This window comes from Ipomoea triloba, chromosome 14, assembly GCF_003576645.1.
Source record: "Ipomoea triloba cultivar NCNSP0323 chromosome 14, ASM357664v1".
Taxonomy (NCBI): Eukaryota; Viridiplantae; Streptophyta; class Magnoliopsida; order Solanales; family Convolvulaceae; genus Ipomoea; species Ipomoea triloba.
In genome coordinates this window covers 15,995-33,667 of record NC_044929.1, presented here as the reverse complement: position 1 = coordinate 33,667, position 17,673 = coordinate 15,995, and the positions used below count along the sequence as shown (strand labels likewise).

The window sequence follows — 17,673 nt, the reverse complement described above, 5'->3', positions numbered from 1 at the left end:
ATGAGATTTTGGTAAATATTTAAAACTTTAAAGTGTATTGACTACCAATACGAAGTACACTTAATCAACATTACAAAGTGCAATGATCAATAAACAAAGTGCATGTAGTGATATGTGAAACACACCATCTTGAGTGCTACATATAATCAAATGTACTTTTGCAATTGTACATAATGCATTTCGAAGTCTAAAATATTTATCAAAATGTTGTTGCGCTTTTTTTCCCCTATTTTTACAATTCGTGATCTTCTCCCAAATTAAGACTCGTGTAATGTAATTACAAGTAAATTTGAGATGTTTTAACATGACCATTAACTGGGAATATATACTAAGGGTGACCCCGTAACTGCGCACGGGGATAGGCGGACGGTTACACTTTGACCGAGTCTCTCGACCAAAACCGAGGGCAAGGCCGACCTTGTATGAGATAATTTATCTTATTCTATTTTTTTAAAATTCAATTAAATATTAAAATATAATTTATGAAACTTATGCATTCCTTAAACTAAACAATGAATTACAATTCCGATTATGTTCTTTTGACTATTTTATTTTTCATATAATAGGATTATATTTCTTAAAAAATTACTCTGTCTTTGTTTATTTTTTTAAATGACGAGGAAAATTCGTTGTCATTATTTGAGTACGTACACAGAAATAACGAGATGAACTTTACTTTTTTATATAAACATCTATTTTGTAGATCAAAATACTATTATTAAAATTAGTAAATTTGAGACCAACCTAATGGAATCGGTTATAAATTTACCAAATATTTGAGCCTTTTATTGAACATAGATTTAATAGAAGGATCAAAATTGGTACAAAATCATTAGTTAAGAGACCAACTTTAGTCAAATTAAAAGTCGAGAACAACAATTGGTAAAAGTAAATAGTCAAAGGAACATTTATGAAATTAACTCTAATTATTATTACTACTAGCTAAAAACACAAAATAATTCTGAATTACAATATAAATTCGGGTTTGACAATACACAGAATAAATCTATAACACACGCGCCCCTCCAATGGAGCTCAGTGGAGGCAATACTAACTCTTGTGCTTGTGCTTCAATAGTTTGAGAAAGTAGTTATGAACAGATTAGTAATATTAAAAAAAAAAAAAAACACGCGCCCTTCCATTCTCCCAAATTTGAACCATAACGGAAAGAAAATTTGAACCACAGTGGGAAGAAAATTTGAACCATTGCTGAGTCGGAAGTTCGAAGGTCTCGTAACAAGTTTTACGATTAGAAGCTGTGACAAGGCGAGAGACTTTTGCGGTTGGGTTCTCTGACCCAGACTAGAGTTTTCTCGATGGCTGGGTGTTGTTTCAGATTCCCCTACGTAAGCGTCTCGGGTGGCCTAGTTGCTGGCCCTGTGATTAGCCGACGTTGGTTACAAGTTTGGCGGTAGCGATAGGGAGATTGTGTCGGAACTAGATTGGCTAGGGCTATTGATAAGAGATAATCTTTACCAGGTACGCATAACCTTTGTTCGACCTTCTCTGGATTTTCTAGCATTAGTTATTGTCGTGTGTCATCCGTGGGCACCGAAATATTCTTGTATCTCCAGATAACCCGTGTGAGAATGGTAGTATGTATGTAGGTTGCACTAAAGGTCTTGATTTATGGTTTGCCATGTGGTTAGAAATTTACTAACATTCATCTTTGTGGTTATGAAATACGGAGTGCATAGATATTTTTTTTGGGTATTTATGAAGAAATTACTCCATGTTTCACATTAATCCAGTCTGGCTGTGAGATTAGGATTTGGTGTTTTCTTGAATCCAGTCTGCACTTTGTTTATATATATATATAGTATTTGCACTGGAGGAAAGATGAAAACTTCAAGTAATATATGTGGAAAAAGAAAACTGCATCTTGAAGACAACGGTAATCTCGATACATACCTTTTTTTTAGCTATATATATAAACTGCAATTATACCTTCTCATTGATTATCATCAAAGGGTTTAGGGACAGCTGATCTGCAAGTTTTAGCAGAAAGGAGGCTGGTTTTATGATGATATAAAACCAGCTGATCTCCCTTTGGGTGGGCTCAGTAGAGGTAGGGGGGGAGGGTGCATGCTTGTGTGAATGGGTGCTACTATTTTATGATGATATTGTATGTTTGCATGTGTTGAAATGCCTTCTGAGATGGGAATTATCATTGCTGTGATATTAGAACTTTGATGTGGATAATTTGGTGAGGAAGTTGGTGTAGGGAGAGCCATTGCTTAGTTCTTGGTGGCAAGGGGTTTCCTCCAGAAAACTACAGAGATCTGTAGGGGGAGACCTTTCCAGGTTCTAAGGGTGGTTGGAAGGTGTTTGAGGAGCAGTATATGAAGAAATAAAATGAATTGTGAGTTGTGCAGTGGGAGTGAGGGAGAGGCCATTGCTTAGATCCGGGAGTAAACACTCCCCTCCGGTACCATGCAGAGATCTGCAGGAGGGTGGGTGCCCTGTGATCTAAGGGTGGTGGTGGGTAAGTATACCATTGCTCAAAGCTATGCTCTCAAGCTTCACTTGGATGAAATACAGAGCTCTGTACCTTGGGGAGTTGCATATGCTTTGAGGGTGGTTGAGGGTGCCATTGCTCTATGGTGTGGACTATATAAACCCTACTGGTTAAACTGCAGAGATCTGTACAGCTAGGGTTGGTCTACATAATAGAGGGTGGAAGGAGTTTTGAGAAGAAAAAGCATAATGTTGATAATAGAATCTTTGGAAAAGAAAAGGAGGAAAAGGAATGATATTCTTTGATTTGATTTGTTCTTTGATTATGGTGGTGATCATGACTCATCTCTTGTTTGTGAATGAGTGCTTGAGTGAATGATTGAGTTTGTTCAACAGGGAGATATCGTTGACATTAAGGAGAAGAGTGCTCTCCTTTGAGTACTTTAGGGTGTTTTAGTGCTTTGCACCTTTAGTATAGTATGATTTGATGAGTTAGTATTTGTACCCTTTGATTATATGGTCACTTTCGGGCCATTTGTACAGAACTATGTTTTGGTGTATATACATGCGCAGTTTTTTTTTATTATGATAAAATAGAAGAGGAGAGGAGAATACATTTAGGCTGGCAGTGTGGACTCCAAGGAGGTCAGATTGTGACTGAGGAGGAAACACAGCAGCAACAGGAACACACAGCAGCACAGCAATGATACCAAAAGTGGTTGAGCTGGCTTTGTTTTCTTGTGATCATTAATGTTGGAGAGAATAGTTGTATATAATGCTCAACTGTGATGTGTTTTGATTTTGGGAAGGGGGGCTATTGCATACAGGGGTTCTTTTTGCATACATCCTTAGTCTCCCTAACCCATTTATTGATCTTATTAGTGTCTCACATGTTTTGGTATAGCATACACATTGAGGTGGGAGTACTCTTGAGTAGATGATAATGAAATATGCTGAATTGATGTTGTGAGGCTGGATGGTGGATGAAAAGTTGAAAATGAAGAAAAATTGAAAAGAAAAAAGGGATTGGAATGGGACTTGTTTGGTGTATGGAGAGCCATTGCTTAGCATTTGAGTTGCAAGGCCTACCCCGGTAAAAACACAGAGATCTGTGCGGGGATGGTTGACTTGAGTGTTAAGGGTGGTTGGGAGGGAGCCATTGCTTGGTCTCACTGGTCTTAAGCCTCCGGTGGCAAAATGCGGAGCTCCGTACACTTGGAGGTGATTGGTGGGATCAAGGGTGGGGTTGGTGAGATCTATTGCTTGGCATGAGTTTCATAAAGGTTCTTGGGGGGAAAATACAGAGTTCTGTACCCCGGGGATTGAGACTTGTGTCAAGGGTAGAGGGTTGTTGGTTATAGCTATTCGGGTATCGGTCCCACCCTCTTGTGTGGGACTGAAAACATGATGATTGATAGTTTTGAGTTTGATAGATGATTAGGGAGAATAGGATTTATGCATTTAGAACTCTTTGTGGTTGTTAGCCTCTTCTAGGCTCTTGGTTTGTACATAGCAGTTGGGCAGATTTAGTAAAGGCTTCTAGCCTCTTTGGTTGCAGTGGTCACTTTTGGGGCCTGTGTGTATAGACTCTTTTTTTGATTTATGAAATTACAGTTGTTGGGAAAAAAAAAAAAACCCTAAACCCTAAACCCCTCCTCTTTTAATGACTTTAGGCCAATCAGTTTGAGTAACTTCTGTGGCAAAATTATAACAAAAATGTTGGTTCAAAGGCTTTCAGGGGTCCTAGAATGACCATAAATATAAGACAATTTGCGTCCGGAGTTGAAACACCGGACGCGTAAAGTGACGCGGTGTCGTTTTTGTAATTAAAAATTCACTATTTAATTATTTTTTTTATAAAATACCGTACAACCTGCGTCCGAAGTGAGAATAAACATTGAGTGGGCACTCTATGATTTTCTTCCCTTTCTTAGATAACCTTTTCTAGTTTGCGGTTTGCCATTACAGATCATAAAAAAATGAAGACCTTGAAGAGTTGAAGGAAATTGGGTTATGGAACATTTGGCACTGTCTATCATGGCAAATGGAGAGGAATAGATGTTGCCATCAATAGAATAAAGAAAAGCTGCTTCACTGGCCGATCATCAGAGCAAGAGAGGCTGGTGAGTTTTCTATAGTGATTTTAAGGTTCTGTTGTCAGTGCATGTAATTTATGCTGCCTTATACATTATCCATAAGGGAGGAAGCTGCAAAGTGCTGTTAATTTTAATCATTAATAATTTAATACACTTTGGAGTCTTTGCATAAGGTAAATTAATTTTAATTGTTTAAGGTAAATTAATTCTAATTTAATTTCTGGTAATATGTTGTCCATTATTGATGCAATTCTTGATTTGGTTGTCCTTGCATAAGGTAAATTAATTTAAATTGTTGCATAAGGTAAATTAATTTAAATTGTTTATTTACTTCTTTATTTTTGAGATGGCTGCTATTTTGAGATTGCAGGTTCAGGTCTGAATACTTTGGTGAAAATGAAAGAATTGCAGGTAATTAGGTAAAAGGGGGTTTGCAGGTTCAAGAGGATGGTATGTTTGATTCTTTCCCTTTTTTAGAATTATACAAATTCATGATCTGTAATGGATTAGCCTTTTAATAGTGTAGAAGGACAATTATCTTCACATGCTTGTATGATTTTTAGCCTTTTCTTGTTTGGAATAAGTGAGAATTATTTATTGTTGTTATTGTGAGGCATGTTCACACCTCAGAAAAAGAAAGAAAACAGAAAGAGCATAAAGAAAGAGGGCAGATGTGCATTTGTGCAAAGATATGCGCACATGATTGTTATGAATTATGTACATATTTGTTAATTTGTGAAACAAGTCTAAATGAGAGTTAGAGGATTAGGAAAAAACTATGACATTAACTATTCAGCATTCTTTGTTGGAAGACAATTGATAAACTGTGAACTCTGGCCTACATATGGTCTTAATGAATATTATATACATGTGTTATGAACGTAAACAAACATTTACTTTGACTGCTATGAAAACTGTTGTGATGAACATTGCTTTATATTGCTTTAAAGTGCTTTTGTTTGCATTTAAACTGCTTACAAAATTAAAGTCTCATATTTGCTATTTTTCAGTAGTTATTAGAGCAGAACTTGGCTCGATTTAAAACAATGAAGCCTGCTCTCAGTTCTGACAAATCTCAAAAGAATTTGACAAAGTCTGGCTTTTCTAGTAGTTAGTAGTAGTTATGTTCGGGTATGCGTTACCATATTTGAACTTTCTTTTTCAGTAGTTCTTATTCTAGCATCTCATGCCTGCATTCAGTCTTTTCCAAAGATTGATATGCAAAGTATGCTAGAAAATTTTCTTGCCCTGACATTGGATTATGTATCTACTCCCAGATTAGGAATGAATGCCTGTATCTGTAAAATGTTCTGTATGTGTGTCTACTATCCTCTGCTACTTTAGATCACCTGTGTTATTTGAACTGACTCCAATGTATTTTCACAATTTGCAGTGCACTCGAGCTCTTTCTTGTGAAGAGGAAAATCAAGAGTCCTTCCTGGTTATCAATTTTTTGCTAGCTGTCCAACCCCTCAACGTGTGAGGCCTCAAAGACAATATTCCAGAGATTCTTCCAGTGGTTGTTGCAGCAGTAAATGTGAAGAACAATTGTATTCTGCATCTGCATCTGTTATCTGTTGTCACAAGGCCAAGGTACAATCTATTTAACTTGTTATTTGTTTCTTCTGATTATGATGAATCAAACTAGCTACATAATTGTTGTTTTTCCCACTTATAATTTATGTTTGCATAGTAGTGCTAGTACATAGGTCAAAACCACTGCAAGAATTAAGGTGAATTTTGCTAAAGGCAACTGAATGCATTCACCTTATCTCTTTCATATTGATGCTCCAACTTTAACCTCTGAATTAATAAGGTTGGGGATGCTTTCTCATTTTACTGCTGTGCGGAAGCTTGAGCGAAGCATATTTCCAATGGGATTTACCAAGGAAGCAACAGATAGAAATACAAAAGCTGGAACTAATATTATTAGTTTTGAAAGCAGGCAAGTTCAGCTTACAGATAGAATTATTTTCAATTGACAAGCTTTTATATCTTTGCTTACATATTCTTTCGATCTAGTCTTTCCTGCTGTTGTAATTTAAGTTCTTGATTATGGATTCTCTTTGAAATACCAGTGAAAGAGCTTTGTTGAACCGTTTGATCGTTGATTATACTGGAGATGGGGGTTTTGGGTTTGTGGGATTGCAGGAAATGATTGATGCAGCAGGTGCCAAACTATGGTGGCATTTTAGGCAAGGAGGTACTGTCTGGAGTCAGTTCTTAATGGCAAAATACTGTGGTAGGTCACACCCAGTGGTTAAGGGATGGCAGTACTGTGATTCACATATCTGGAGGAGGATGGTTAACATAAGAGACATGATTGAACCTCAGATTGTGTGGAAGGTTGGAGAAGGGAATGTTAATGTGTGGTGGGATAATTGGTCTGGAGAAGGAGCTATAGCTGAGTTGTTGAATATTAGAGGGAAAAGACAGGCAAAGGATTTGTTAAAAGATTGCTATGAGAATGGGAGGTTTGGTTTGAGTAAGTTTGGTATTGATGTTCAGAACAGGTTTGAAGGAGTGTGTTTAAGAGAGGAGTGTAGGGATGTGGCTGTATGGAAGCCAACTGGTGGACCATTCAATTTTAAAACAGCAAAGGCATTGGTAAGACAGCAAGGGACTACTGGGGGATTATGGTGCAAGAAGATCTGGGCAAAAGGGGTTACATGGAAAATGTCATTTGCTGCCTGGAGGGTGTTTAAAGGAAAGCTCCCTGTAGATGATGTTTTGAGAAGAATGGGCTATCAATTGGCATCTAAGTGTCCTTGCTGTGTGAATCCAGGTTGTGACAATATGCAGCATGTGTTTGGACTGGGAGAAACAACAAGGCATGTGTGGGACTGATAACATTTTATTGGCTCAAGAAGTCTGTCTTGGGATGACTGCCTCTAATGAGGATGTCATTTTGAAGCTTGATATGACTAAAGCGTATGATAGAGATGGAATATAATTTGAGATGGAATTAAAGGTTGTAACTGTATGATAGAATCATTTAGTTGAGATGAGTTTCAATTAAAAATTGCAGGGGTGAAATATGATGTGATGAATCAATAGAGGCTTGGAATGATTTTGCAGCAGAAATTGAATTGTTGCTGCTGCATAGAGATTAAATGACTGCTGAAATTATAAAAAGAGAGCAGAGGTGCTTTAAGGCTTTGCAATGCTGAATTAAATTGATTTGGTTGATATGAACCAGAAATTAAATTGAAAGAGAAAAGGCTGCTGTTCTAATGGCAGTGCTGCTGTTTCTGAATTCTGCTATTAGGGAGTACATTGGAATGTTGAGTTAAAATTGGATTGAAGCATTGTTGAGTTCATGTTGCTGGGATTTAACTGTTGAGAAGCATTACTGATTTAATTGGACTTTGATTTAGAATGGCAGTATGGTGATGGTGATTTAATTGAAGTAGCAGTTCAGTAGTGCTCATGCTGCTGTTTTAAATGAGGTAATGAGTATAATTGGAGAATGGAGGCTTTATGGTTTAAATGGTGGAAAAGAATGACTACTGGGACTAGAATAAAGTTGATTGGGAGTAGATGATTGCAAATGGTAATATACATAAAATTGCAATCTGGGCATGTTACTGGAAAATTGATTTGGTTGGAGTTGATTGATTAAAATGATGGTATATTATGGGAATTGATGGGCTGATTGTGATGAATTATGGAGCAATGGGCCGTATGGTTTATTGGGCTGTTGAGCTGATGATTTGGGCTGTGTGAATGGATGGCTGCTGAGATGGAAGGACTGTACGGGCTTTTAATTGAGGTTGGGCCGAGTGGAATTAAATGAATCAAATTGGAGAATGGGATAAATGGTGAGCCGAATGGGCCTATCTGTTGAGAACAATGGGCTGAAGTTGAGAAGACTCTAATTTGATTGTAGGCCTTTTGGCCCTTTTCATTTGTTAGCCTAATTGGGCCTTTTTAGTTAGGCTAGATATAGCCTTTAGTAGTTAGGGCTTTACCCTTTTGGTTTTTGTAGGCCCTTAGGCCCTTTTGCAAAATTGTGAGCCTTATGTCACTTTTGGGCCTAAGGCGTCTGTAAGGCTTCGGCCTCCTTTTAGTTCAATAAAATCAATGGTTCGGAAAAAAAACAAAAGAAAAAAAAAGGGTACCCTACTATTGCTCTAAATGTTTTAAGCAGGGTCACACTCCACAGCCATCCCGTCGCACTTCGCCACTCCACAGCCCACGTTGCTGTCGTTTCCACTCCCAGTCTCTAGGGTCTCTGTCCAATGCCGCTGTTCTCCAGCTCCGCCGCCTGGGTCGCCGTCCAGCCCCATCGCCTCCATCCCCGCAGCCGTCGAGCTCTGTCACCGTCCAGGTAATGTTTTTTTTTTGTTTTTTTTTGTTTTTTTTTTTGTTTTTGTTTTTGTTTTTGTTTTTGTTTTTGTTTTTTTTTTTGTTTTTCATTTAATTTAATTTATTTGTCTTTGGCTTTTGAGTTTAGCCTTAATTTTGTAGCTCGGGTCTCGGGGCTCAGAACTCGGATCTCGGGTCCCTGGCCCCAGGTCTCGGGGCTAGAGTATCGAGGTCCCGGGACCTAGGAACCGAGCCCCCGAGCCCCGAGACCCTAGACCTTATACCCGAGACCTGATTCCCGAAACCCAAGCCCCAAGACCTTATACCCGAGCCCCAAGCCTCGAGCCTCGAGCCTCGAGCCTCGAGCCCCGAGACCTTAGACCCTAGACCCCCGAACCTACACCTTACACCCGAGACTCGAGCCTCGAGCCTCGAGCCCCGAGACCCGAGATTCGAGACCCGAGACACATAACCTGATACCCGAGACCTTAGCTACGATCCCAAAGACCCGAGACCCTAGACTCTAGACCCGAGATCCTAGACCCTAGCCCCGAGCCTCGAGACTCAAAACCCAAGACCCTAGACCCGATACCCGAAGCCTGAAGCCCGAGACCCAAGACCCGAACCCCTAGCCCCGAGCCCCGAGACCCTAGACCCGAGACCCTAGAACCTAGACCCGAGCCCCGAGACCCAAGACCCGAACCCCTAGCCCCGAGCCCCGAGACCCTAGACCCGAGACCCTAGAACCTAGACCCGAGCCCCGAGACCCAAGACACGAGCCCCTGAGTTTTGAGCCACGAGCCTTGAGACCCAGGACCCGAGACCCGAAGCACGAAGTGAGCCTAGACACTAGACCCAAGACCCAAGACACGAGCCCTGAGCCCCTAGACCCGATACCTAAGACCCTAGACCATAGACTTGAGCTTCGAACCTCGAGCCCGAGCCCCGATATCCGACACCAGAGACCCAAAACCCAAGTTCTGAACCCCAAGACCTAGGACACGAACCCCGATACTCTAGCCCCGAGACTTGGGACCATGGACACGAGACCTGAGACCCGAGCTCTAAGTGACGAGCCCCGAGACTCGAGACACGAGACCTGAGACCCGAAGCCCGAAGCTCTAGACTCGAACCTGAGATTCGAGACCCAAGCCTAGAAACCTGATCCCCGAGTTTTGAGCCCCGAGACCTGAGAGCCTAGACCCCAGACTCGAGACCCGAAGCCCGAACTACGAGACCCAAGACCCGAGGCCCGAGCCTCGAGCCCTGAGACCCGAGACCCTAGACCTTATGCCCAAGACCCGATACCTGAGATTTGATTCCCTAACCCCGAGACCCAAGCCCTGAGCCTTGAGCTCTAAGACCCGAAACCCTAGACCCTTGACCCGAGCCCCAAGACCCGAGCCTCGAGACCCGAGACGTGAGACCCTATCCACGAAACCCGAACACCGATACCCGAGACCTTAGACCCGTGACTTGGGACACGAGACTTGAAGCTCGAAGCTTGGGACCGGAGACCCGAGACACTAGCCCCGAGACACGAGACATGAGACCCTAGACCCTAGACCTTACACCTTAGACCCGATACCCGAAGCCCGAAACCCTAGACCCGAGACCCAAGACCCAAAACCTGAGCCCCGTGCCCCGATCCCAAGCCCTGAGACTCGAGAACCTAGACCCAAGACCAGATACCCGATACCCGAGACCCGAGACCCTACACCCTACACCCGAGACTCGAGCCCCGAGCCCCAAGACCTGAGACCCGAGATTCGAGACCCGAGAAATGTGACCTGATACCTGAGACCCGAGCTCCGATTCCCAAGACTCGAGACCCTAAACCCTAGACTCGAGACTCTAGACCCTAGCCCCGAGCCCCGAGACCCGAGAACAAGGACCCTAGACCCTGGACCTGATACCCAAATCCCGAAGCCTGAGACCCAAGACTCGAACCCCTAGCCCCGAGTCTAGAGACCCGAGACCCAAGACCCAAGACCCGATACTTGAGACTCTAGACCCTAGACCCGAGACCCTACGCCCTAGACCCGAGACCCGATCCCCGAGCACCAAGCCCAGAGACTCTAGACCTTATACCCGAGACCCTAGACATGAGACCCTAGACCCGAGACCCGTGCCTCGAGCCTCAATACCTGTGACTCGAGAACCTAGACCCAAGACCCGATACCCGATACCCGATACCATACACCCGAGATCCTAGACCTTAGACCCGAGATCCTAGACCGTACACCCGAGACTCGAGCCCCGAGCCCCGAGACCCGAGACCCGAGATTCGAGATCCGAGACACGTCACCTGATACCCGAGACTCGAGCTACGATCCTCAAGACCCGAGACCCTAGACTCTAGACCCGAGATCGTAGACCCTAGCCCCGAGCCCCTAGACTTGAAATCTAGGACCCTTGACCCGATACCCGAAGCCCGAGACCCAAGACCCGAACCCCAAGCTCCGAGCGCCGAGAACCTAGACCATAGAGCCGATTGCCGAGACCCTAGAACCTAGACCCGAGCCCCAAGCCCGAGCCCTGAGCTCGAGACCCGATCCCCGATACATGAGACCTGAGACTTGAGACCCCTAGTTTTGACCCTCGAGACCCAAGACACGAACCCCGATATTCTAGCCCCGAGACTTGGGACCAGGAAACCGACACCCAAGACTCGAGTTTTGGACCACGAGCCTTGAGACTCGGGACCCGGGACCTGAGACCCGAGCCCCGAGTTCTGAGCCCCGACCCTAGTTAGCCTAGACACTAGACCCGAGACCCAAGACACGAGCCCCGAACCCTAGACCCTAGATCCGATACATGAGACACTAGGCCCTAGACCCGAGACCCTACACCCTAGACCCGAGACCCGAGCCCTGAGACTCTAGACCTTATACCCGAGACCGTAGACCTGATTCCCGAAACCCAAGACCTTAGGCTCGAGACCCGAGACTCTAGACCCGAGACCCTACACCCTAGACCCGAGACCCGAGCCCTGAGCCCTAAGTCCCGTGACACGAGACCCAAGACCCGAGATTCGAGACCCGAGATTTGAGACCACAGAACCTAGACCCTATCCCCGATACCCGAGACACAAGACACGGGACCCGAGCATCGAGCCCCGAGACCCGAGAACTGGAACATAGACCCGAGACCCGTTACCCGAGGCCCAAAGCCCGAGACCCAAGACCAGAACCCCGAGCCCCGAGACACGAGTCCTGTGCCCCTAGAGCCTAGACCCGAACCCCGTGACCCTAGACCATAGACCCGAGCCCCGAGCCCGAACCTCGATATCCAACACCCGAGACCCTAAATCCAAGTTCTGAACCCTAAAACCCAAGACACGAACCCCGATAGTCTAGCCCCGAGACTTGGGACCATTGACCCGAGACGTGAGACTCTATCCCCGAAACGCGAACACCGATACCCGAGACCTTAGACCCGTGACTTGGGACCCGCGACTTGAAGCTCGAAGCTTGGGACCGGCGACCTGAGACACGAGCCCTGAGACACGAGACCCGAGACCCGAGACGTGAGACTCTATCCCCGAAACGCGAACACCGATACCCGAGACCTTAGACCCGTGACTTGGGACCCGCGACTTGAAGCTCGAAGCTTGGGACCGGCGACCTGAGACACGAGCCCTGAGACACGAGACCCGAGACCCGAGACGTGAGACTCTATCCCCGAAACGCGAACACCGATACCCGAGACCTTAGACCCGTGACTTGGGACCCGCGACTTGAAGCTCGAAGCTTGGGACCGGCGACCTGAGACACGAGCCCTGAGACACGAGACCCGAGACCCGAGACGTGAGACTCTATCCCCGAAACGCGAACACCGATACCCGAGACCTTAGACCCGTGACTTGGGACCCGCGACTTGAAGCTCGAAGCTTGGGACCGGCGACCTGAGACACGAGCCCTGAGACACGAGACCCGAGACCCGAGACGTGAGACTCTATCCCCGAAACGCGAACACCGATACCCGAGACCTTAGACCCGTGACTTGGGACCCGCGACTTGAAGCTCGAAGCTTGGGACCGGCGACCTGAGACACGAGCCCTGAGACACGAGACCCGAGACCCGAGACGTGAGACTCTATCCCCGAAACGCGAACACCGATACCCGAGACCTTAGACCCGTGACTTGGGACCCGCGACTTGAAGCTCGAAGCTTGGGACCGGCGACCTGAGACACGAGCCCTGAGACACGAGACCCGAGACCCGAGACGTGAGACTCTATCCCCGAAACGCGAACACCGATACCCGAGACCTTAGACCCGTGACTTGGGACCCGCGACTTGAAGCTCGAAGCTTGGGACCGGCGACCTGAGACACGAGCCCTGAGACACGAGACCCGAGACCCGAGACGTGAGACTCTATCCCCGAAACGCGAACACCGATACCCGAGACCTTAGACCCGTGACTTGGGACCCGCGACTTGAAGCTCGAAGCTTGGGACCGGCGACCTGAGACACGAGCCCTGAGACACGAGACCCGAGACCCGAGACGTGAGACTCTATCCCCGAAACGCGAACACCGATACCCGAGACCTTAGACCCGTGACTTGGGACCCGCGACTTGAAGCTCGAAGCTTGGGACCGGCGACCTGAGACACGAGCCCTGAGACACGAGACCCGAGACCCGAGACGTGAGACTCTATCCCCGAAACGCGAACACCGATACCCGAGACCTTAGACCCGTGACTTGGGACCCGCGACTTGAAGCTCGAAGCTTGGGACCGGCGACCTGAGACACGAGCCCTGAGACACGAGACCCGAGACCCGAGACGTGAGACTCTATCCCCGAAACGCGAACACCGATACCCGAGACCTTAGACCCGTGACTTGGGACCCGCGACTTGAAGCTCGAAGCTTGGGACCGGCGACCTGAGACACGAGCCCTGAGACACGAGACCCGAGACCCGAGACGTGAGACTCTATCCCCGAAACGCGAACACCGATACCCGAGACCTTAGACCCGTGACTTGGGACCCGCGACTTGAAGCTCGAAGCTTGGGACCGGCGACCTGAGACACGAGCCCTGAGACACGAGACCCGAGACCCGAGACGTGAGACTCTATCCCCGAAACGCGAACACCGATACCCGAGACCTTAGACCCGTGACTTGGGACCCGCGACTTGAAGCTCGAAGCTTGGGACCGGCGACCTGAGACACGAGCCCTGAGACACGAGACCCGAGACCCGAGACGTGAGACCTGAGTTCTGAGCGACGAGCCCCGAGACTCGAGACCCTAGACCCGAACCCCGAGCCCCGAGACACGAGTCCTGTGCCCCTAGAGCCTAGACCCGAACCCCGTGACCCTAGACCATAGACCCGAGCCCCGAGCCCCGAGCCCGAGCCTCGATATCCAACACCCGAGACCCTAAACCCAAGTTCTGAACCCTAAAACCCAAGACACGAACCCCGATACTCTATCCCCGAGACTTGGGACCATTGACCCAAGACCTGAGACCCGAGTTCTGAGAGACGACCCGCGAGAGTCGAGACACGAGACCCAAGACCCGAAGCCCGAAGCTCTAGACCTGAACTTGAGACTCGAGACTCGAGCCTAGAGACATGATCCCCGAGTTCTGAACCCCGAGACCTGAGAGCCTAGACCCCAGACCCAAGACCCGAAGCCCGAACCCCGAGACTCAAAGCCTAAACCCCGAGACCTAACACCCGAGGCCCGAGACCAGAAACCTAAGACCCGAAACCCTAGACCCTAGGCCCAAGACCAGAGACCTGAGATTTGATGCCCTAACCCTGATACCCGAGCCTCGAGCCCTAAGACCCGAGAACCTAGACCCTTGACCCGAGCCCCAAGACCCGAGCCTAGAGACCCGAGACGTGAGACTCTATCCCCGAAACGCGAACACCGATACCCGAGACCTTAGACCCGTGACTTTGGACCTAAGACTTGAAGCTCGAAGCTTGGGACCGGAGACCCGAGACACGAGACCCGAGACCCTAGACCTTAGACCCTAGACCCGATACCTGAGACCCTAGACCTGAGACCCTACACCCTAGACCCGAGCCCCAAGCCCCAAGACCTGAGACCCTAGACCCTATACCCGAGACCCTAGACCCGATACCCGAAGCCCAAGACCCTAGACCCAATACCTAAGACCCAAAACTCGAGCCCCGTGCCCCGAGCCCCAAGCCCTGGGACTCGAGAACCAGACCCAACACCAGATACCTGATACCCGAGACCCTACACCCTACACCCTACACCCGAGACTCGATCATCGAGCCTCGAGCCCCGAGCCCCGAGCCCCGAGCACGAATGCCCGAGACTCGAGACCCTAGACCCTAGACCCGAACCCCGTGACCCTAGACCATAGACTCGAGCCTCGAGCCCTGAGCCTGAGCCCCGATATCCGACACCCGAGACCCTAAATCCAAGTTCTGAACCCCAAGACCCAAGACACGAACCCCGATACTCTAGCCCCGAGACTTGGGACCATTGACCCGAGACGTGAGACCTGAGTTCTGAGCGACGAGCCCCGAGACTCGAGACACGAGACCCGAGACCCGAAGCCCGAAGCTCTAGACCTGAACCTGAGACTCGAGACTCGAGCCTAGAGACCTGATCCCCAAGTTCTGAACCCCGAGACCTGAGAGCCTAGCCCCCAGACCCGAGACCCGAGATCCAAAGCCCAAACCCCGAGGACCCTACACCCGAGGTCCGAAACCTGAGACCCGAGACCCGAGACCCTAGACCCTAGCCCCAAGACCCGAGACCTGAGATTTGATGCCCTAACCCTAAGACCCGAGCCCCAAGACCCGAGCCCCGAGACCCGAGACGTGAGACCCTATCCCCGAAACCCGAACACCGATACCCGAGACCTTAGACCCGTGACTTGGGACCCGAGACTTGAAGCTCGAAGCTTGGGACCGGAGACCTGAGACACGAGCCCTGAGACACGAGACCCGAGACCCTAGACCTTAGACCTTAGACCCTAGACCCGATACCTGAGACCCTAGACCCGAGCCCCAAGCCCCAAGCCCTGAGACCCTAGACCCTATACCCGAGACCCTAGACCCGATACCCGAAGCCCGAGACCCAAGACCCAAGACCCAAAACTCGAGCCCCGTGCCCCGATCCCTAAGCCTTGAGACTCGAGAACTTAGACCCAAGACTAGATACTCGATACCCGATACCCTAGACCCTAGACCCGAAACCCTACACCCTACACCCGAGACTCGATCCCCGAGCCCCGAGCCCCGAGACCCGAGACCCAAAACACGAGATTCGAGACCCGAGACACGTGACCTGATACCCGAGACCCGAGCTACGATCCTCAAGACCCGAGACCCTAAACTCTAGACCCGAGACCCTAGACCCTAGCCCCGAACCCTTAGACTCGGAATCCAGGACCCTAGACCCGATACCCGAAGCCCGAGACCAGTGCCCCGAGACCCGAGACTCGAGACCCGTGCCCCGAGACATGAGACCCGAGACCCAAGACCAGAGCCCCGTGCCCCTAGACCCTAGACCCATGACCCGATACTTGAGACCCTAGACCCGAAACCCTACACCCTAGACCCGCGACCCGAGACCCGAGCCCTGAGCCCCGACTCCCGTGACACGAGACCCAAGACCCGAGATTTGAGACCCGAGAACATTGACCGTATCCCTGATACCCGAGACACGGGACACGAGACCCGAGCATCGAGCCCCGATACCTGAGAACTGGACCCTAGACCCGAGACCCGTTACCCGAGGCCCAAAGCCCGAGACCCAAGACTAGAACCCTGAACCCTGTGACCCTAGACCATAGACCCGAGCCCCGAGCCCCGAGCCCCGAGACCCGAGATTCGAGACCCGAGACACGTGACCTGATACCCAAAACCCGAGTTCCGATCCCCAAGACCCGAGACCCTAAACCCTAGACCCGAGACTCTAGACCCTAGCCCCGAGCCCCAAGACCCGAGAACAAGGACCCTAGACCCTGGACCCGATACCCAAAGCCCAAAGCCTGAGACCCAAGACCCGAACCCCTAGCCCCGAGCCTAGAGACCCAAGACCCGAGACCCGAGGCCCTACGCCCTGGACCCGAGACCCGATCCCCGAGCACCAAGCCCCGAGACTCTAGACCTTATACCCGAGACCCTAGACCTAAGACCTTAGACCCGAGACCCGTGCCCCGAGCCCCAATACCTGTGACTCGAGAACCTAGACCCAAGACCCGATACCCGATACCCGATACCATACACCCGAGATCCTAAACCTTAGACCCGAGATCCTAGACCGTACACCCGAGACTCGAGCCCAGAGCCCCGAGACCTGAGGCACGAGATTCGAGACCCGAGACACGTGACCTGATACCCGAGACCCGAGCTACGATCCTCAAGACCCGAGACCCTAGACTCTAGACCCGAGACCCTAGACCCTAGCCCCGAGCCCCTAGACTTGGAATCCAGGACCCTAGACCCGATACCCGAAGCCCGAGACCCGTGCCCCGAGACCCGAGACCCGTTACCCGAGGCCCAAAGCCCGAGACCCAAGACTAGAACCCTGAACCCTGTGACCCTAGACCATAGACCCGAGCCCCGAGCCCCGAGCCCCGAGACCCGAGATTCGAGACCCGAGACACGTGACCTGATACCCAAAACCCGAGTTCCGATCCCCAAGACCCGAGACCCTAAACCCTAGACCCGAGACTCTAGACCCTAGCCCCGAGCCCCAAGACCCGAGAACAAGGACCCTAGACCCTGGACCCGATACCCAAAGCCCAAAGCCTGAGACCCAAGACCCGAACCCCTAGCCCCGAGCCTAGAGACCCAAGACCCGAGACCCGAGGCCCT

General features: G+C 48.9%; 1 protein-coding gene across 3 annotated transcripts in view; it reads left to right on the top strand.

Annotated features, from left to right (window-relative positions):
- Positions 1 to 1,202: 1,202 nt before the first annotated feature.
- Positions 1,203 to 17,673, top strand: part of LOC116003710 — a 20,574-nt gene continuing 4,103 nt past the window's right edge. Inside the window, exons 1-6 of one of the 3 annotated variants that reach the window (XM_031243620.1) lie at positions 1,203 to 1,479; positions 4,426 to 4,580; positions 4,924 to 5,003; positions 5,947 to 6,146; positions 6,370 to 6,498; positions 6,632 to 8,653. In XM_031243620.1, coding sequence (XP_031099480.1) covers positions 6,377 to 6,498; positions 6,632 to 7,400 — 891 coding nt within the window. In that variant the 5' untranslated portion in view covers positions 1,203 to 1,479; positions 4,426 to 4,580; positions 4,924 to 5,003; positions 5,947 to 6,146; positions 6,370 to 6,376 and the 3' untranslated portion in view covers positions 7,401 to 8,653. Of the gene's footprint in view, positions 1,480 to 1,705; positions 1,895 to 4,425; positions 4,581 to 4,923; positions 5,004 to 5,946; positions 6,147 to 6,369; positions 6,499 to 6,631; positions 8,654 to 17,673 lie in introns of those variants that run through there. The other 2 variants (XM_031243621.1, XM_031243622.1) reach the window with 2 other exon arrangements.